Source organism: Podarcis melisellensis (genome assembly GCF_964234715.1).
Source record: "Podarcis melisellensis genome assembly, chromosome: 5".
In the NCBI taxonomy this organism is placed as follows: Eukaryota; Metazoa; Chordata; class Lepidosauria; order Squamata; family Lacertidae; genus Podarcis; species Podarcis melisellensis.
This window is the reverse complement of record NC_138537.1, coordinates 28,392,582-28,414,765: the sequence shown is the minus strand read 5'-3', so window position 1 is coordinate 28,414,765 and position 22,184 is coordinate 28,392,582. Positions and strand designations below refer to the sequence as shown.

At 40.9% G+C, this 22,184-nt stretch overlaps 1 protein-coding gene across 1 annotated transcript in view; it reads right to left on the bottom strand.

Annotated features, from left to right (window-relative positions):
• Positions 1 to 22,184, bottom strand: part of PID1 (phosphotyrosine interaction domain containing 1) — a 90,022-nt gene that overhangs the window by 44,468 nt on the left and 23,370 nt on the right. The window contains exon 2 of the mRNA XM_081910609.1: positions 13,801 to 13,947. Within this exon, the coding sequence (XP_081766735.1) occupies positions 13,801 to 13,947 (147 nt within the window). The remainder of the gene's footprint in view (positions 1 to 13,800; positions 13,948 to 22,184) is intronic.

Below are 22,184 nucleotides of genomic sequence, written 5' to 3'. Positions count from 1 at the left end.
TTAGAAACAATAGACATGACATCATCTAAGATGTTAGCAGACAGACACAAGCAAATAGCTGGGTATTTTCCTCTGTGATCTCAAGCAAGATATATAGTTTACTACACCATAACATATTCACAGGATAATAATGGTACTCTGTCACTAGCTAATCACATCTGAAAACGCCTTTCTCTTTTGTTTGATCCTTGTGTTCTTCTTAAAAAACTGAAACTCATTATTCATCACTTCAATACGTTGGGCAAAATCTAGATTTAAATAAAAACTGGAAAATGTTTCAGCAACATAGACATCTGACAACAGATGTGCCACTAACACTGAGTTTATACATTATTGAATTCTTTAACATCCAAACAAGAGCCAGTCTATGCCTTTTCAGTTCCAAATACAGACCCTGGCTAAGGAATGCTTTCTTGGCCTTGACAGCATGCTTACTGATCATACCCCAAACCTAAGAACTATAGTAATTATCAAATGCTACTGAGATGGCATGCTCCATTAATCTCAAGAACAGTGCAACATTTAGGGATACCCATTACCATACATTTTAAAAACTCTGCGGGTGAATAAATGAGAACTAGATAATTAAGCAAGCTTGTTATCACATTTATTACCCCAGTTAGTTTAGCCTACTAGCAGTTCCACAATCAATGAAGGAATATATCTCAAACAAGAAACACAGGTCACAAAGTCAGACTGTACATCTATCTAGCACTGTACAGTATTCTGTACTATGAATGGCAGTTCTCCTGGGTTTGCAGTACGGTGAGGTATTCCATATTAGCTGCACCCTAATCCTTGAAGCTGCTAATGCAAGAGACTGAACCTGGGCCCTTTAAAAAAACAAAAAAAACCCCAAAACACTTAATTACTGAAGTAATGAGCTATGTCTCTCCCCAAACACTTACAATACTATTAACTGAATCTAGGGCCACTAAAAACCCCTGGGTGTGTACTAGCCTTTAGGTCAACAAAATCCCAAACCTTTCTCTTTTGAGGTTTCCCATAGTTTTGGAATCTTGTGGGTAAGAAAAACTTAGAAGGAACACAGCTGTTACAGGAAGAGAACCAATAAACCCTGCTGTGTAAATCCAGTACAGTGGGATTGCAACTAATGCAAGGGTTATGTTCCAGAGGATAGTGTATAAAGCCAAAATTGTTTTAACTTTGGAATTGCCCCCATGTGACCATCCCTACCTTTCCAAAGCCATTGTGCCAAGCAGGCCTTGGCCTCTGCCCCAACACACATGGTGGAGAGCTTTTAAGCTTTTTGTCTTGCTTACTGGGCTCTGGAAGGCTCTCACAAGATCTCATGGGATCCTCCCAGAGTTAGAGCCTGGTAAGCAAGATTGAGAGCTTAAAAGTGCTTTCCACACCAGGAAAGAGCTTTTAAGCTCTGCGCCTTGCATGCGTTTAACTTCTGTGATATCAGCTGGTCAGCTGCCAAGCACATAAAGCTGCAATCATGCAAGTTAAATGTGTGCGCGTTGCAAGGCGACTATATTTATACACAACTCTTTGTCCACATATTTACTGCTCCCATAAACAGGCCCAAGTGCTGCTGAAGGCAAGAGAGCTGCATCAGTTCATATGACATTTATGTGCTTTAACAGATGATTCACCTTTCTCGTTTTTCAAGAATCAGAATTTCTTTAATGCCACTTGAATTGTCTCACAATCACGGGGCAAATATGATATGCTCATCACTGCACACTTTGGCCAAAACTCAAAAACAGGCAATGCAGGACCATGGGAAATTGGAAACTCACCAAGGCTATTCCCACCAAGCAAAGCCTCACCCTGCTCTTGTGCAACAGCTCACTTGTGGACATGTCATTCCAGAAAAGCAAAGGGAAGCTTTTCTAGGAGGGAAAGGCTTAGCAAGTTAGATTCAGTTCTCAGGCCCTACGTCCTCGGCTCAAACTGTCAAAACTGCTGTAACTCATCAAAAATAGCACGGTCCCATCCCATCAAGAGGTAGCTCCAGTTATGTGGAAAGCATGTGAACACATTCATCTTCACTCTACAATTATGCTGGTATGCTGAGAAATGAGAAAAAGAAGGGCTGTCAGTCTGCTGGGGATTACCACCTCATGTAAGGTAAGAACTTGAAAGCTGACTTGGTTGACACACCAGAAGACATGGAACCTAAAAAGCCAGGAAGCCCAGAAGCAAAGTAGCTTAATGGGTGAGAACAGAGTTGACAGTGAGCAGCAGTCTCCCACCCACAGGCCTCCTTGGCTCACAAGGCCATTTTCTCCAATCCATGTCCACTTGAACCATCCCTGATGATATATGTGATATCAGGTGATTGGCAGGTAAAGACCTAGTTACAAAGGAACGATCAGGAGCTTAAAGTGCAAGGCTTGCTGCCAGGACCCTAAGCTGCCAGGACCCTACTCGCTGCCAGAAAGCCCCACTGAGATCAGCTGAACTAACTCCCTAGTACACTCAATGAGACTCATTCTATTGGTGCTTAGAGTCAGCCCTTTGAAGACCTGCTGTTAACACCAATCAGTTTATCAGCACTAAGAGTGAGACCTTTTGAGATTGCCCCATCCACCAGTCATGGTTTGCGCAACATCTGGCCTGCTGCTTGGATCCAGTGCCTCGCCCATGAGATTTAGGAACTTAATCCATGGGCAATTTAAAAAAAACTGAGACTAGAGGAAAAGACCCTGGCATTGAGGGCTAGGGACCTAAGGGGTTCAGGGTTGCCTTTCAAGACTCGGGACCTTTCTTGGTCTTTATGAGTTGCATATAAAGAAGAATTCTGCAAGGAACAGTGTAATTTGGAAAAGCTAAGCAGGCAGTGGGGTGGTATAATATGCTGAATTTCACATATTGATTTGAACTAGCCAGCTACAGACTTCCTTTCACAATATTAAGAGCTATAAAAATAAGGAATTGTTGGAGGGTTAACTTTATTACCCCTTTTAATTAATGTTAGTTGATCTAAGAGTCCCAGGGCTAAACAACAGGGTAATAACTCTGCTGAGTAGTGAGATGTTTGCACCCCAAATCAACTTATTGAAAATCCCCCTAACTCTCCAAGTAGTCTAGCTTAATACTATAAGTGTAATGGCTGCACAGCCCCCCTCCCCTTCTCCAAAGAAGAAATAAAAACAACTTTAGGTGGAGGTTCCCAGTGGAGGCCCATCAGGCCTCTCCAGAGGAAATGATGTTCCGTGATCACCACTGCTCTTATGAATAATTTCCTGCCACAGAATAAGCTCACTGGGCCTATCTCCTCTCTGCTGGAGCCCTCCATCAGTCGCCACTTCTCCTAACAGGTAAGGCTGTTTTTTCCTAGGGAAAGCAATAGACTGTGGTATACGGAAGGTTGGATGTGAACAGAATTAAGACACTATGCCCACCTTGAGTCTGTGTACTGCAGTTCAAACAGGGTTGATCCCATAACTGACTGGCCCTGCACTGGATGTTTGCCCCCCCATCCTTAATGGAAACTTTTTTTTTTAATGTTGGAATTCAAAGATGCATATAAACCTGCAATGCTTATCTACAGCAGGGATTTCCCTCCCTTTTCTCCCCTCATGTGCCCCCCAACTGGTTTGAGTGGGGATTAGGAGAACCTGCAGAATAGTACATGGGGCAAGGAAGATCATTCTGTCTAGCAAGCTGTTGTGCTTGTGCAGATGGAACATTTGTAATAGTGTGATGTTGAATTCCACCCTATGGAACTAATTTCAGCTGTTCCCATTTCAGGAGTTTCAATTCTAGTACGAGGTACTAGCAACTGTAATCAGCTGCTGATTACTCACTCTCAGACTTACCTTGGTCCAAAATTATTCCCATTCTCATCTGTAAAATGAAGAGTATCAATGCACCTTATATAATATATAACACCATTTTTTTGGGGGGGAAGCATTTCATTCAGTTGTAACAGAAAGAATAATACATATACACTATTTTATTTTATTTTATTTCACAGGAGGTTCTTAATATGTTAGATGTGATTCAAGAGTTAGAAATAAAGAGCTCTTCCATGTACTGTAGCCAATTCAAGTCAAAGATCCAGTGTCTGCACTAATTATCACAAAGAGCCAACTGGCTGTTGGATAGACAAGTAACCATAGCAACCCAGCCTAGATATCACTCATACAAATTACACCAGAGACGCTTCTAGTGGATCCATCCTGAAGCCAAAGTGGTCACATAAAGGTGAGGACATTTTTCAAGGACGTTTCATAGCAAGCCGATTGGCAATGACAGCAGAATCTGCTCACAGTAACCACCACAATAAATTTCAATTTTGCTTTATCATAGTGTCATGAGGTATCCAGTGAACCCTGTTTATTGTATCTATAGAACTGATTATCTCTAGTAATAGAACTGCCCAGTATGTGCTGCACACAAAGAGATGGAAAAACTGAGAAATTTTATATCATGCGTTGTGTGAATAGTTGCACAAAAGTCTTTAAAGCTGTGAATCCCTAACAGTCCATATAAACAAGGGAAACATTGTTTTCATTTACCAAGTAGCTGGCATAAAAGTGATTTCAACTGTTCAGATTAGAAAAGTTGTGTGTGTGTATATGTGTATGTATGCACAAGTTACTGTTTTAATCCCTGCATTTTAAACAGAATATTCAAAACATTATATGATAGTAATTTATTTGGGTATTTGTATACTACAATTTCAGCCCCCTCAACGTGGTTCAGTTTTATTAAACTGTCCTGGGTTTACACTGAAAATCATATTAAAGTGCAAGACATTAAAGACCTCTGTTGTGAAGAAGTTGGTCTGTATAGATACATTTTAACACTCAAATACATGTCTTCTAAGTATAGAATAGACAATCAGCGGAAGTGGTCAACATAATTGTTGAACCACAGTTCCTATCATCTTTGATTGAATCTAATAACACCTGGAGGACACCATGTTGGCTACCCTTAATCTATGGTGTCTAATATCCTTGCATCACATACGACTTGGTATAATCAAATTTTGCAGGATGTAACACACCACACTCAGTAAGGTTAATGATGCAGAACTCAAATATAGGGTCTGTCAATTGGGGCCTGACCTATCATTATGTAAAGTGATGCAACCACCAAAAGCAGCCAGTTCTGGATGGTGGCAGCAGTCCTCTGGCTGTTCCTCCTGGCCATGCCCTTCTGCTGGAGGGCACAACTGTATGTGTCATGCACTCCAATAAAATAGCTTGCTGCCCTCAGGTGCAGTGAAGAACACTATTCTGTTGGCTATACTGAAATAAATTTCAGCAACCAGTCCACTCATCTTCTCTACATGGACCATCTTGTCCTCTACTTCAGGCAGCTAAATGTCATGGGCTGACCCTGGCTCTCAGAGCATGAGATCAGGTTCAGATCCCCACATGCAAATGAGACCCTGCAAATGAAAGTGGAGCAAGTAACAATGTTGTGTGCAATGTTGTATCTAAATGTACAATGCCAAACTCAGTTCTTAGCATATATTTTTCTTCTTGTAGTGATTATATTGCAACACGTTTAAGATCTGGGTTACCAAATACCTTCACACAAATATACCAGAACTCTACATCAGGTAGCACCCAGTTGTTGAAACAGTAATGTTGGATTACAAGAGAAACAGAATCTCTCTGGATTATGGAGGACACTGTAAGGATTAACTGGCTCTAAATTCCCTTTACTATGATGCTGACAACATACCAGGAACATCAATATACCTGAATATCAGCCACAACAATGTCACCTGGCTACTAAATTACTTAATACCCTTGGGCCACTCACTATTTCACATTTGCAAAGGAACTTTGGAAGTTCCTTTCTTCCTAACTTCAATTGCTGCTCCCATGAAGTAAAATGCTCCTGTATTCAAACAATATAGCCATTTGCATTTACAGTGATTGAAAACATTTTACCAATATATATTTAGTTCAAAAGTTATAGATTTGGTTTTCATTCTGTAGCTGTTGGAATGACAGTCTGTTGCACAAAAAGAACAACAGCACTGAATTATCAGCAACTGCAGACTAAAGGGCTAACCTGCTGTAAAGATGCATGTATAATAGTACATATTGATGTATGGTGTATATGCAGCCTGATACGCACACTGTGGTCTCCTTACTATGAATTCAGCTGGCTCAGTTAAACTTTTCCAACACTGTAGTTCAGTACTGAAAAGCTGAGATTTCTTCCCTGAAGACTAATTATCTTATCATGATGTCCTAATCCAATAATGTTCTCCTCTTTTCATTCTTATTGTATGTATCTATTTTTGCATCCATTCACAGAACAAGCTTCTTTTGGTTTCACAGATCATCCTAAGCATGAAATAAGTAAATCGGCATATGACACAGCTCTCTCCAAGATTTGGAGATGATAAACTAGCTATTCTGTTGAGTGAGACATGGATGCTTGTTGACTTGGCAGCTGCTCTGCATTCAATGATTCATTTTCATTTCAGGACAATCACATATGTATTGTTCATTCCAATTTTTGGAGACTATTAGCTTTTCTAAAGCTATGGAGACACAGATATACCGGTCTCCTGTCTCCATGACATGACTGAAAATGTCTTCCCATTTCTCAACACCATTGATGCCAGCTTGACATATGATTACAGTGCACATCATTTGAAGTGTAGGTGGGATACATAACAGTATTCACCCCTATACTCATGCCATCATGGTACACATCACTGGGTGTTCCACAGCCAAACTCTTTGACCTAATTTCTCCACTTATAGCTGGATCCAGGGAGTTTCTGCCTCTAACCTTTCACTTGCCTTTTTCATTCCTTTTGCTATTCTTCAGGTGACCAAATATCATTGTGTTGAGGACTGCTGATGTAGTTCCAGGGTAACTGACATGGTGCCCTTCATATATTGGACTACAATTCCCATCAGTCCCAGCCAGTGAGGCTAACTGACGTGGATGATGGGAGTATTAATCCAAAAATATCTGGACGGCACCATGTTGACTACATCTGAAGTGGTCAGGTACCTCTTCTTACCAGGACTTTGCAATCACTATCTGTGCAAAGGTCTTTTGGTTAAGGAAGGAATCACTGGCGAACAGTGAGTATCCACATTCCGCTTGCCTTCTTTGAAAGCACTTAATACCATTCGTGTTCTTCTTAATCTGCTTGGATATGCTACTGTATAAAAGCTTTTTGTGTATTATAAACTGTTGGAATTTTGCAATAGCTCATCTTCTGAAATCCATACCTCCCTTCACATCCTTGTTAAAGCAATATTATTCATGGCAAAGCTAAGGCAATGTTTGGAACAAGTCTATTATGCAGGCTGAAATTGTGCAGCTAGGCCAAAGGCACATTCTGTTAGGTATCTCCCTATGATGAGCCTATCCTTAAAACAGTTTGGGGATTTCAAGGTGTCTGTAAATTTCTCTTTTAGCACACACAAACATCGAAAGAGGAAGCCAAGCAATGCAATTTGGGAATAAGGAACTGTGTCAATTGGTGAAATGAATTCAGCAACATTTAATCAAGAGAAATGAGATGGCAAGAGGAAATTATGGATTCATTACCAACATTTATTTCATTCATACATTGCCTTTCTTTGAAAGAAGTCAAGGTTGCATGGATATAATTCTCACATCCAGGCACTAAACCAGTTCAGACCTGCTTACGTTTAGCAAAATTGCTGCATCATCTTCCTTTAAACCACTCCATTTGAGAATTTGGGCCTTGTTTGTTTAGAATCTGCATTTACCCTTTTTGAAAAGGGAAGTGGTTGTGGTCAGCTTACCGCCATACCACTTACCAACTTGGCAAAGAACCTTGAAAGAATTTGCTAGCTGCTTTCCATATTTTGTGAAATGCAGCTGTACTGGCGAGAATGGGTTGCTACCGCACAATAGTCACAAAAGGAAGTGGCTTTAGCAATGCATGCATCAGCTAACCAACTGTGGCTGAAACAGACAAGGTCAGCTATGAATGTCAAATGATTGCATTGGCAGTTTTACCATGTGAGGATGTGTAATTAAAGGAGAAGTCTTGAGATGGTAAGAACTTGAGATGTTGAGTAAACACGCAAACACAGTAATGTATTAATGCAACAGTCTGGTCCAAGTGAATGTGGATATAGTTCACAACAAGACTGTACTTGATTCGAGGAAGTCAAGCTCCATATAAAGTGGAGTGTTCCATGTGCAGTGATTAATTCATTTTATTTATAATGTGGGATTGATTTTCTTAAAAGCTATGACACACTTAATGTAAATCCTAAGCAATGTAGATATGTAAGTACAGCTAAAGGTACACTCTGGGTTCAGAGTTAACGTCTTCTGTAGGCACAGAATATGTTCAATTTTTTTTAACTCATGCTTTTTTTGCTGCTAGCAATTAAAGTAATGGTTGGGTGTCTTTTTCCCCCTCCAAGGGTAACATTGTAATTCCTGCTACAGAAATAATATTCCACATCCAAAACTTCAATTGTAATAATGGTAAAATAAGCTGCTTCCCAAAATTAGTTAATATGACATGTCGAGCTGAGAGGAAATAAAAACTTGAAGTTTGCAATCTTCCAATTTAAGAAGACGCACCACCATACAATTGCAAGTGCCATTTTGCAAAACTATATGCTAGAGTGATTGTCACCTGAACCATGCAAGCACCATTCATCATAAGCTTAAGAAAGAAGGGTCAGTCCAAGTTAAATGAAGATGTCAGGCAGTGTGGTAGAAACAAGACAAACAACACTTGCTTTTCAAAAAGCACGACTAAGCATCTGACTGAAATAAGAACTGACTCTGATCACTGACTGTACTGAACTGGTTTCACGTTGAAGAATTTAAGAAAAGTATTAAACTTGCGACACAACCCCACAAGTTACAGGCAACCTTTATAACCTCTGTCATTTTGCATTTGAGTAATGAGTGGTTTGAAATAACAATTCACAAGAATCATTCCTACAAGTTCCTGACTTCAGAGAGGGGAAGGGGAGAAAGCATGATATCTTGATTTCTGTTCGAACTGTGGGGAAATGGCAAAGTACTTACTTGTCTTATTTGCAATGCACCCTTCACTGAGGAGCTTATGGCGGCATACTTGGGGCTGTTTTCACCCTCACAACCACTGTGGAAGTAGGTTAGCTTGAAAGACCTGTATAAGCCTGCACAATGTACTCAATGGCAGATCAGCAATTTCAAGACAAACATTCACTATAGTAGTGTCTTTAAGCTTGGGTTTCCAGATATTGTTGGACAACAACTCCCATAATCCCCAACCACTGGCTAAGCTGACTGAGGATGATAGGAGTAGTAATGCAACAACATCTGGGAATTCAAGCTTGAAGCAGCCTGCTCTGAAGTAAAGAAAATTAAATGTAGTGCCGTCAATATGTTTTCTAGATTCTAGATCCCATCAGGCCCAGCCAGCATGATGAATGATCAAGTAAAATGGAAGCTGGAGTCCAACGATATATGAAGGGTAACACATTGACTTTCCCTGCTCTACAGAATGTCAACACTATTTACACTACATCACCTGAGCTGTCAGAGTAGCACAGGGCTAGCATATCCTGACAATGTCTGTTGCTGGTAATTCTAGAAGTCTCCCAAGCGGATTAACTATTTGGAAACAATCCAAACAGTTTGGAGTATTGTGGAAAGAGACCAGTATAGAAGTGCTAATGGAAAATGCCAACAGCTTTGTGAATTGCCAGACCTGGTGCAAGGGGACACAATGCAAAACCACTATCTAACCTGTAAGCTGCACTTTTGAGGTGGCAGCTCAGAGTCAAACCATAATTTATTCACTGCTATTTATAGTAAGTATGTGCTAGTTCTTGTCTAATGTAAAGAAACTGCTAGAAACTAGCATGAACATTATAAGTGGAGCATGCTACCTTAATATCAAGAAATTCAAATGTCAAATTTAAATATAATTGTGTGCCTCTGAAGTAGAAGGAAAGTGTTTTCTAATGAAAATTAACAAACTGTGCCAGCAATTTTCACACAATATATTCTGACACTTTGGAAATCAATAAATAATTAGGATGCTGGTCAAAGCCAAACAGGCACACCAAGACACCTGTTCTCTCCTTGGCCATTTTCCCAATCAGAATATTGTGCATGGAGATTTGTTATGTATAGGGGCATGGAGAATTGGCATATTCTGTTTCACTGTTCAGGTTTTGCCATCTTTGTCTTCGTAGTAACTTGTGCTGTTCTTCTACTAGTGTCAAAAAACAGAGTTTAAAACATCAGTTGGAAACAACTGCAGACAAGGGGAAAGGGCCAAGCTTGTTGACTTAGCTACATGATAAAAAGGAGATTCAGTACCAAAAACAGAAAAAGTATAGCATGGTTAGCTCTTAATCTTATGATCCAAACCATCCCATACATAAAATGCATCTAAACTCGACAACATAGGTTTTGACTACTTTTGAATAAAATGCTAAGCCTTAATCTGTTTTAACATGCCAGGACGTAGCTCAAAGATTATGATTTGTTTCACTTAAATGATGGTTTGCTTCTCTTCCCACCCATCCCAAATCTCTTCTGTTGGTGGCTATCACAAATGCTCCCCCTTTGAGACTGGAGTGATCTCTCTGGCCATACCATATGGCTTAAAGTTTGCTTTGAAACAAGAGCCAACCCATCTCATGTCAAGCATCAACAGCTAAACTGTTTTGGGGAGGGCTCATCTCTTTGTAGCTGTGATAGTTCCATAGTTCACCTGCAATCTCATAGTGATGGGTTACAACCACAAGAGTATAATGACTATGTGTGGACTGAAGCATTGGGCAACTAGCTAATCCATATGTACCCACAGAGAAAACTCAGCTACTCTGACAGACACACATAAGCATTCTGCCATAATGGGCACCATTTTGGACCTCCTTCTTTATGATGTATCCAGTAGCCACCTTGGTCTCCAGTGTTGCCATCATAATAGCTCAAAGTTATTTTATTGCTTGGTGCAGGCCAGTGAATATGTTATGTTTACTGTTTTGAGCTTGAGAAATCATTCAAGACCTCCCCCAATGGAAACAGATAACCCCCAACTTGGTAGCTGATTTCAAGGTCAACATATTTTGCTACGAAAACACCTATTGTTTTATCTTTTACTATTTATATGTTCAGTTCCTCTGACATTTTCTTCTGGAAATGCTCAATCCTAAGAACCCCATGAACATCAAAGCTCAGTAGGACCCAACCATACAATAAATATAACTCTCCTTAGAAATGAGCAGTTCACAAAGTGCAGAATTCAAGGGCCCAGAAGGAAAGGTTAATAAGCCAAAACTTCCTAGGGGCAGAAGTGGCTAACTTTCTTGGTCTGCGGGCTGCTTTCAGCCTTGGACAACTTCCAATGGGCCATATGCCAGGAAGTGGGTGTGGTCAGCTGAAGTGGGTGTGGATTATGAAGAATGCTAATGTGGAATTCAAGTTCAATAGCAGAAGGTACAATACATTTTACAGTATGTTTGACTCTGCAAACATGCTAATGCATAAGAGCCCTTTTTTGCTAAGACGGTACAAGTCTCAACAAATTCATGATCCTATTCCCACAGCTACATTGTCTCTGGAGAGTTAAAGATTATAAACAGAGCTGACTGTATAAACACATAAATTGTTTTTCCCATTAATACGTGAGATTTTAAAATTATTTTTGACAGAGAAAGTAAAGACACAATAATAAAATGGTGACTCAAGTTAGTGGCTTATATCCAATATACTCCTTCACAAAGAAAAGACAGCTTTCCCATCACCCTGCAATTTTTGTGCCACCTCCCATTCTGTTCTGGAGGATCCCCAGTTCTCCAAAGCAGATGTTTGTGGAGAAAGAGGCTGCAGGGGCAAGTGGTAAAAATTGCCTCTCATAGGATATAAGATGCCTTGTGCATAGCCAGACCATTGGCCACAGTTCACCAAGGTTTCAGACAGAAGTTTTTTTCACAGCTCTGTCTGGAGATACTGTGAACTGAATGTGGGGTTATTTGCATGCAAAGCATGTACAGTGGTGCCCCGCAAGACGAACGCCTCGCAAGACGAAAAACCCGCTAGACGAAAGGGTTTTCCGTTTTGGAGGCGCTTCGTAAAACGAATTCCCCTATGGGGTTGCTTCGCAAGACGAAAAAAATCTTGCATCCCCCCGCGGTTTTTTTTCGCTTTTTTCGCCCTTTTCTTAAGCCGCTAAGCCGCTTATCAGCTGTTCCGCTGATAAGCCGCTTAACAGCTGATCGCTGGGAGCCGCTTGACAGCTGTAGCGCTAATCCGCTAAGCTGTCAATGGGCTTGCTTCGCAAGACGAAAAAACCGCTATACAAAGAGCCTCACAGAACGGATTAATTTCGTCTTGCGAGGCACCACTGTACTCTACCACAGAGCTACAAACAGTCTTACCTACTGAGCTAAAGATTCCCCTCCATTCCATGAGTGAACCCGCAAATGTAAGGATCCAACCAAATGAAATTTGTTAGGATAAAGGATAAAAATTGGGGCAAGAAACTCGCTTATACAGCTAAGGGTTGCAGCCAAACACTCAGCTAACAATAAGGCTTGCATCAGCAGAACTAAGAGAGAAGCATTATTTGACCATTTCCCATATAAACCTCTGAATCTGTTCCAAAGGGTTCAAGGGCCCTCCAGAACAAATTTACAGGGGGAGCAGAGGGAGGGGGAATCATTGCATATTGCTTCCCTCCCCATTCTACTGATGGAAACCTCACTCTCACCTGTGTCCACATAGCCCAGCACTTTCTACTTGATTAGCAGCAACTTTCCTGGTATTGAGGTAGAGATGTCTTCCGCAGCCCATCTACTCAGGGACTGCAACCTCTGACCTTAAACATGCTAAGTTTCTGCCAATTTTTTATCATTATTATTCATAAGTGTATTTCTTAAAATGATTCAACCTCTAAGAATTGATTCTGTGTGGTTCTTAAAATAAGAGTCATTCAAGGCCTAGATGGGAAACCTCTGGCCCACAGACCCAATTAGGCCTGGAATGGGTCCTAATTTGGCTTGTGAAGCTGTTCCTCGCAAACAGCCCCTCCTGCCATACACCTGACATCCTATGGGACTCAGTGTCTGTCCCAGGGAGCCCCAATGGGATCAGCTGCACTGCATTGGAAAATGGAAGTTTCAAAGGTGTTTTTTGTAACTGGCAAATGCCTGTTTGGAAGAGACAACAACCCGCTTTGAAGGTGCGTTCCTGTGGCCGATCACGCACCTTCAAAGGAAATTGCTGTATGAACGGTAGTTTCAGCAATCTCATTAGAACACTGACATGTGTCACCTGCTTGACATCATTGCAATGTTGTGTGACTGACCAGAAAGTGATCCCACACACTGTAAAAGTTGACCTGCAGGGAGTAGGGGAAGTTAGAATCCAGCCCACTGACTGGATCTACTTTCCTACCTCTGATTCAAGGGGTCAACAATTTTTAGGTTCCAGCTTCCTTATCTGTCAGTGAGGAATCTGGCCAAATTAAAGTAAATAAAAATAAAAACCTAACCTAACAGAGGATATGATTATGGTTCGTACCAGTCCAGGGATCGCTTCACGGTAAATTTTTCTGAGATTTAATAACATTCTGTTTTGAATTTTGTGGAAGTTAATGAGTTGGACTAAGACCCATAACATGCTTAGAGCAGGCCCAATGAAATCAGCAAGACTTAGGATACTCAATGGGCCTATTCTAAGCATAACTTTAGCCTGGATCTAACACCCTGAACAAATATTTGAATACTGCTGTTTAAATACTATAGGTGTTTAAATTTCTCACCCCTTTTCAACTGTCTCTTTATTGGTGCAGAATATTTCCACAACAGGCATGTTGCCTGGATTTTGAATTATTAGATACCTTGCATCCAGCATGTGACCGGGTTTTCATTAATGGAGTTGTGGTGCACAGCTCAATGGCTTCTGGCTCATGGAAGATCACTGTGGGGAGAGGTTCCTTCCGAAGGGTTAAGACATTTAGCTTAGTCTTCAACATGGTCTGAAAGTGCTAAATGAAAAAAGAATAAAAAAGACAGAAGATTTTTATTTTATTTTGCAGAATTTATGTGTTTAAATTCAAAACAACGAACGTGAAGGTCAATATTTCTACCTGACTTGTTCTAATGATCTGTGCAGTGACATGGAAACAATGCTGGAAGGAATGAAAACTGCTTTAAGTTCATGTAAAAATCCAAGATAGGGAGGTTTGAAATATATGCTTTTCTTTTTCATTTTTCAAATTACAAATGGAGAGAGAGAGGAAGAGAGAGAAAACATTAACACAGGGCATTGAAAAGCTTGGTTTGGATCCAAACCTACTCTTGTGAAAGTAGAATGCTCTTGAGCTCATGGAAGGTAGCCCTCTGATTTCCATCAATTCCCCCTTTCTTCTGTAGTCCTCTATGCCACATCTTACATTGTTATGCCATATCTTACATTTCTGGGGCCACAGAAAGCTTTAGTGAGGAAGAAGGGACAGGAAAACCAGACTAACTCCATTGGTAGCTCTGCAGAGAGACTCTGCCATTTCCTTGTTTCTTTCCTTCTGAGGTGATTCCACTAAGCAGCTAAGCAGCCCTTCCAATGACCTCCCCCATCCCATCCCCACCCCACTCCTCTGATCAGCGGGAAATAGTTCAATAGCGCGGGAAATGGGCCTGAGAAGACTGGGGACTAGGGAGAGGTTAGCAAGTCAAACAAGAAAGCCCTGTAAGGCTGCGTCTGGTCCCAAAACTGGGAGCTTCCCACCTCTCTCTATGGTCTATATGTACTGTATATTTGTAGATAAATCAAATATTTCAAAATGCCATATGTCTCCAGCAATCACTCTTCCAAAAGGAAGTCAAGCTCCAGATTTTCACCACCCATGGTAGTGGTCAAGGCCAGATTTAGGTTTGATGAAGCCCTAAGCTACTGAAGGTAATGGGGCCCTTTATATGTCTAGCTGTCCTTTGCCAACAACAAATTGACACTGGGTTTTTTGTGTTGAATATATGCTACATGGCAATTTATGGACCTAATAGGCATCTAAAGCCATTTGCACATTAAAAATACCGTAGATTCTGGCATATAAGACAACTTGTTAACCCCAGAAAAGAGGTTTAAAAGTCGGGGGTCATCTTATACGCCGAGTATGGGCAACATGGAGCAGAGCCCACCCACGGCGGCGGCGGCCCCAAAGCAGCAGCAACCAGTGGCGGGCTCTGCTCCACGCCGGGCAGCTTTCTCCCAGCATGGAGCTGCCCAGCGTATTAGGCTACTGGGCTTATAAGACGAACGCCCAAATTGCAGCTGCCTATTTGGGGGGTCGTCTAATATGCCCAGTCGCCTAATACGCCGGAATCTACGGTATGTATTTTATCAAAGTAATTGTTGAACTGAAATACAATTAAGAAGTATCCAGATTTTTTTCTTTTAGATTTTTTGGTGGGACCCCTTGTTTAGCTTATACGTAAATCCGGCACTGCTGGTGGTAAGCACATAACACTATGCATTCTCAGGTTCACTTTTTCCAAGAACTTCCCACCATTCAAAAGGGGATTTAAACTACCAATCCATCACCAATCAACACTTTATTATGGTCATAGGCCAGCATAAGGAGGGAGGGGGTACAGTCATTCAAAATCTATTTTTAAAAAACCACTAAAATGAGTTAAAACAGAAAATATATATAAAAGTCCATAAGAATGCAAAAGAAGCAAAGAATGTCTAAAAGAAGAGTTAGGAACATCAGACAAGAGTGAAAGAGAGCAAAAGGCTAGTATATATAAAACCACAGCTATCAGTCTACAGAGCACACCAATATGAGTGCTCATTATATCTAGTTTGTGGCACAGGTCATCAAAGGCATCACTGTGTGTCTGAGTGCCCATGCAATCTACCTGCACTGAATAACTTTCCACAGAATATACAGTTCAATGTGCAATGTGTGCATTTCACTAAAAGCAATGCAGACCCAGCAGGCAGCAGCCACACTTCGGTGTGCGTTCAAGTTTAAGTCTACAAACTACATGGTTATATCTTTTTTCACTGTCCCCCATCTACTTTTGTTTTATGTAACCACAGATGTCCCACGGATGCTTTATTTACAAAGGCCATGTAATAAGAATTCTTTATACAAATTTCACAAGAAGTTCTCAGCAACAAACAATTAGCATACTTTACATAAACACAATATTGGTGACCCCGGCAAAACAGTATGAAAAGTTCTTGAATGAAAAGTTAACCACAAACCAAAATAAATAAAGCTATCATAATGGTAAGTGGTTACACACTTGAAAAACCATAAACATGAAAAGTGTGCATAAGTAATAGCTGCTTTGCCATCCTACTCATTTATCATGCTACATCATGGGTAGGCAAACTAAGGCCCGGGGGCTGGATCTGGCCCAATTGCCTTCTAAATCCGGCCCACGGACGATCTGGGAATCAGCGTGTTTTTACATGAGTAGAATGTGTCCTTTTATTTAAAATGCATCTCTTGGTTATTTGTGGGGCATAGGAATTCGTTCAGTTTTTTTCTTTCAAAATAAAGTCCGGCCCCCCACAAGGTCTGAGGGACAATGGACCGGCCCCCTGCTGAAAAAGTTTGCTGACCCCTGTGATACATAGGTGCACCAATATTTCCTTACTGTTTGTACAAGCAGTTCAGTTTCCAAAAAAACTTCCACAACAGGAAGGAAATGATTAAGGTTGCTGTTAATTCAATACACTGAAATTAGTTCGAAGATATTTCCCATCAAATTTACAAGTCAGCAGTTGATACTAAATTCTTTCCTTGTCACACATTTGCTTGCCATCCTTTTCTCATACACTTGGCTTGTTCTGATCTTAACTTATATGTCCAGACCAGACCTAATTTTGGTAGTGATTCATAAGACTGAGAGCAGCCATTGCCAGAGCTAGGCTGCATAGCAGCTAACATAATCTTCTCTCATCTTCCCAATTTTAAAGTAGAAAAATTGTATGGAAGAAGATTCAGAAGCAAACAAGCACATTTATATTATCAGTTAGTCCCCTGTTGAACTTCATGTGCTTGACAAAAACATTTCTATTTCAGCAGGCATTTTTAAGTAAGCTTTCTGTTTTATTATGATTTTAACTGACTTTGCCCACTGAATGATTTTTGTAATCTTATGAACACTGCTTAAAAACTTCAGCAATTAAGCGGTATAAAAGTAGTTGTTGAGGATTCCTTCTAACAGTGGTGAAAGTGGATGTGCACCTTAGACATTGTATGGTGAGAGCATATGCACCTATGACCAGTGCCAGTACCAGGCTATTTTGCACCATAGGCAAGCCACACACCCAAAATGCTAACATCAGTTTTCAAAAACATTTTCTGTGGGGAGTAAATTGTGCAGATGGGACACTGTCACAGTACATATGATGCACATGCATTATATGCTACCTGAAATACATAGTTGAGGAAATAATTATTATTACTACTACTAATAATAATAATATTTATATCCCACCCATCTGGCTGTGTTTCCCCAGTCACTCAAGGCAGCTTACAGCACATAAAAATTGTAAAGCATTAGGCATTGAAAATTTCCCGATACAGGGTTGCCTTCAGATGTCTTCTAAACGTCAGATAGTTGGTTTATTTCCTTGACATCTGATGGGAGGACGGTCCACACGGCGGGTGCCACCGAGAAGGCCCTCTGCCTGGTTCCCTGTAACCTAACTTCTCGCAGTGAGAAAACTGCCAGACGGCCTTTGGAGCTGGACTTCAGTGTCCGAGCTGAAAGATGAGGGTGGAAACGCTCCTTCAGGTATACTGGACCAAGCTCATTTAGGGCTTTAAAGGTCAGCACCAACTCTGAATTGTGCTTGGAAATGTACTGGGAGCCAATGTAGGTCTTTCAGGATATGTGTTATATGGCCTCAGTGGCCACTCCCAATCACTAGGATGGGCAAGGATCAAGGAGACAGGTAGTCAGTTTCACTCATCCAAGCAGCCTGTCCACATCCTCGGAGATAACAGATTGGAACTGATCCCATGCAACTTGAGTAGACAGGACTCTAGCACTCTCCTGCCCCGGCCCTGCTACCACAGTGGAGTCTACCTCTTTCTGAATCTGAGTGACTTTATCTGAAAAAAAATGCAAAATCATTGCAGGAGATCTTGGGGTCCTCACCAGGCCCCAGTGGTGGAGGTGGTTCCATTATTAGACTGCCACCTAAAGGAGTCTCCTGCTGCTGCTTTCTGCAGATGCAATAGAGGCGGTGAAGAAGGTCCTCTTCACCATTACTATCACCAATTGCTGGCTTGACGTTCAGCTCTAACCCGTGTTCGGTCCAATTCAGAGTGAGTTTTCTGCCTCCAGAAATGAGCGTACCGTACACCTGCTCCTCCAATCCACGAAGTAAAGCGGCAGCTGCTCAGCATTAGTATAAACCAGGCAGATGTCTGGGATTTGAAACATGAATATTAACTTATTTTGTAGGTTACTACCCACAGCAAATGTGCTGACTTTAATTCTGACTTTGAAAAGTTGTCCATTTACCTTGATAGTCAATGATAAAGTAATCACCAGTTCAACAGAATGTTTACATAATAATATGTACATTTTTAAATTACCTAGCGTTTCATCTTCCCCACATTATCTACTCAGCCAGATCACATTTCACATACTTTGGTCTTTTGCTACTACTTTGATATGTAACTATTAGCCCCACTATTGCAGCTGAATGTATTTGGAAGGCAAACTGTTCCAACCAATATAGTCTTGCGCAATGTTATAAAGCCACAAATGAAGACAGGTAATACGTTGTACAGATAAGTGTAGCCAATTAGAGAAGAGAGCTATTTATATAGCTATGCTTACTGGTACTTTTCAACTATATAGCTTCATCTTGGCAGACTGGAGTATGGCCAAGGCAACCATGGCACAACTTTAGTTCGGGAGGGGAAAGGAAGAGGGAGATGCTTTTTGAGTAGATTAGGGAGGCACAGCTGCCAAGCTACTCCATATAAACACTAAAATGGAGTCTGAGGTGTCTTCCAGCTTCCACAGACAAAGAGAGACCAGCTTCTTAAGAAAACTAGCTGTTTATTCAGGATGTAAAACTACTGAAACCCAGCCTCTCATCAGTTAAAGCCATCTCCCCTACCCCCATAATCCCATTAGAAGGTAGATTTCCTTTATGGTCTTTATGGATTTTAGATGCATCATCCATATTTTCTGGGATGCCTTAATTTTATTCCCTCAGATCACCATCAGAATTTGGGTCAGGGGGGTAGAAGCAGGTTTCTACTATTGTATTACTTTTCTATAGATTTTGGCAATAATCTAAAGTAGTGAGTTAATCTTAAACAAACCCAAGATCTGGTGCAGCACATGTTGCAAGATACATATGCTTTCGTATCACTCAGGAACAATAACTACAACTCTATCAAATTCAATGAAATGTTGGAGTGTAAAGTCTGATTGTCTTGAAATATACATGCTTTTCCAAAGTGTTTCTGTAAATCCTCTAAACATGCATATAGAAAGATTACTGGATCAGATCTTTTACCATACAGAGTCATGAATCTCTCTGAACTAGTGAGCAAAAAGCTGGGAGAAAGAGATAGACTAATGCAAAAGAAGTTTCATGTTATGTGGAATTCTGGCCCAGGGAGAATATCAATTTCATATTTTCTCAGCTACAAGCATTACGTAACATTGATTTAATTTTCAACTATTTTATTTCAGCATTTATAGTATCAGCTGAGAACAACCACATCTGGTTGTCAGGGCGGGAGAAATTATTATCAATGAAGTTGCTATTGGAAACAAATGCAGAGGAACTGTTTTCTTCAAAGCTTCTTCGTGCATCTCTTACCAGTCATCACAAAGTAAAACCATCACTTTTTCAAGCATGGGGAAATGAAATTATATTGACTATCTAGGTTCAAGGAACAACAGACTTCATTTGTTTTAAAGCCCCATGCTTCTAAAATGGTCTAATATTTGCCTGATGTAAGATAACACTTCATCATTTTGCAGAACAGCAAAGGTCCAAAGGCTCTTCAGCTTAAATAAGTATGCGGAACTTTGGGTAAATAAAATAAAATAAAAATAATAAGTGCCTAACTATGTTTTACTTCTTGTACCATACAAGTTTCAATTGCACAGTATACGTACAGCACTGGCATTGGTACTTCTTCGAACTGGGATGTGGGAATAGTGCATGAAGATGAAAAGGTCCTTATTTAAAGCGATGGCTTAAACCTTAACCATGGAGAATTATTAGCAGCTCTGGAAGACAGACCACCTCAGCTCCAGAAAAAAATTTGTGGAATTCTGCTGGTGACTTTGAAAAACCATCTAAAAATGGAGGTAGCATTGTGAAGCATAGAGGAATAAAGAAAATGTTAACAAGCTAGTCAAGATTACAGTTTCTCAGAAGCCTCCCAAAGAAGTCAAATTAAGAAATCACTAAGAATCATTAAGAAATCACAGAGATCAAATAACTCTAGCTAACATAGATATAAGGCTACATCTGTCTTAAGTCTAGGGGACAAGTTGTGCTACATGATGCTACAAGATATGTTTGGGTGTCTGAAAACCTACTGAGGGGAGAGTAGTTCCTAACAGCTGGGGCTGTATTGTATTCTATTAGGAGAGTCTTTTTCTATAAAGAAATTCACTGGCTAGGATCCAGAGTCAGAGGAATGATAAAGCAAGAGAAAGAAACTGACAACACAAGAAGTTGAGCATTCTCAAAGTCATCTGCTCTCCAAGCCACTGAGAAAAATAAAATAACAGCATCCTGGTAAACTCAGGTGAAGGCTATGGTTCAATGAGTAAGAACATGAGCTTATGGTACTGCGTGTTGCAGATAAGTGTTTAATAGTTATTGTACTTGTTTCAAAATCATTAAAAATGTGTTAAAAATGTTTTATGATCCTGGACTTCAAAGAAACTAAAGGTTTGGGTGGGGGAGTGGTGTAACTTGTATTTGTCCCTGTCACCAAGTGTCCCAACTTCTCCTTTTCAAGGAATGATGCATCAACTTGAAGAATCAAAGGACTAGAGGAAATTGCACCAGGAGCTCCTGCACAGAAGACCATTCTGCCAACACCTCCCGGACCTGAGGTCACATTGCCACTCACTTACTCTAGTCCCAAAATGCTGATGGGACCAATGTCTTCCCCATGCCTTAAGAGTATCAAACTGCTGAAACAAGCAAGGCCTAATTAACCAGAAGCACCTCATCTGCTGGGGTGGAGGGTGGAACTAACCACCCAGACTGAACTGTAGACTTATTTAAATCTTAGTCTGAGTTTATCTGTTTCTGAAGTGCGACTAGTGAAAAGTCCACTGCAAGTTCGAACTCTGAGAGGGGAGTTTGGAAGCCCGTAGAAACACCTTTGTTAAATCAATTATTATGAATGCCCTTACAAGGCTGTATCTCAGCCAACACAGCACACCTTGGAGAACCAGTGTGCTGTAGTGATTACAGTGTCAAACTAGGACCTGGGAGACCAGGGTACAGTGGTGCCTCGCTAGACGAAAAGAATTCGTTCCGCGATTCTCTTCGTCTAGCGGTTTTTTCGTCTTGCGAAGCAAGCCCATTGACAGCTTAGCGGATTAGCGCTACAGCTGTCAAGCGGCTTCCAGCGATCAGCTGTTAAGCGGCTTATCAGCGGAACAGCTGATAAGAGGCTTAGCGGCTTAAGAAAAGGGCGGAAAAAGCGGAAAAAACCTGCGGGGGGATGCAAGATTTTTTTCGTCTTGCGAAGCAACCCCATAGGGAAATTCGTTTTGCAAAGCGCCTCCAAAACGGAAAACCCTTTCGTCTAGCGGGTTTTTCGTCTTGCGAGGCGTTCGTCTTGCGGGGCACCACTATACAAATTCCCACCCAGCCATGAAGGTCACACCTTGGACCAGTCACTGTCTCTCAGCCTAACTTACCCAATAGGGTTGTTGTAGGGATTAAATGAGGGAAGGGAGACCCATGTACACCAGGTCCTTGAACTCCCTGGAGAATTGGTGGGATATAGGTGCAATAAATAAATAATAAGGTCCTTTCTGGTTAAATGAACCAACTCTGCAACTTTTTTTCCTCAGTTGAGTCTCTTTAAAAGCTGCAAAATTCAGTTTTTCCAGGGAGGTGACACTCTTGGTGCTCCATGGTGTCGGATTCTACCTTGCAGCCCTTCTGTCCCCCTAGCAGTTGTGGCACTTTAAGCAGACACAGCAAAGTCTTTTAACACAAACCTTGAAAAGTTTGTGGCAAGAACCACGACAG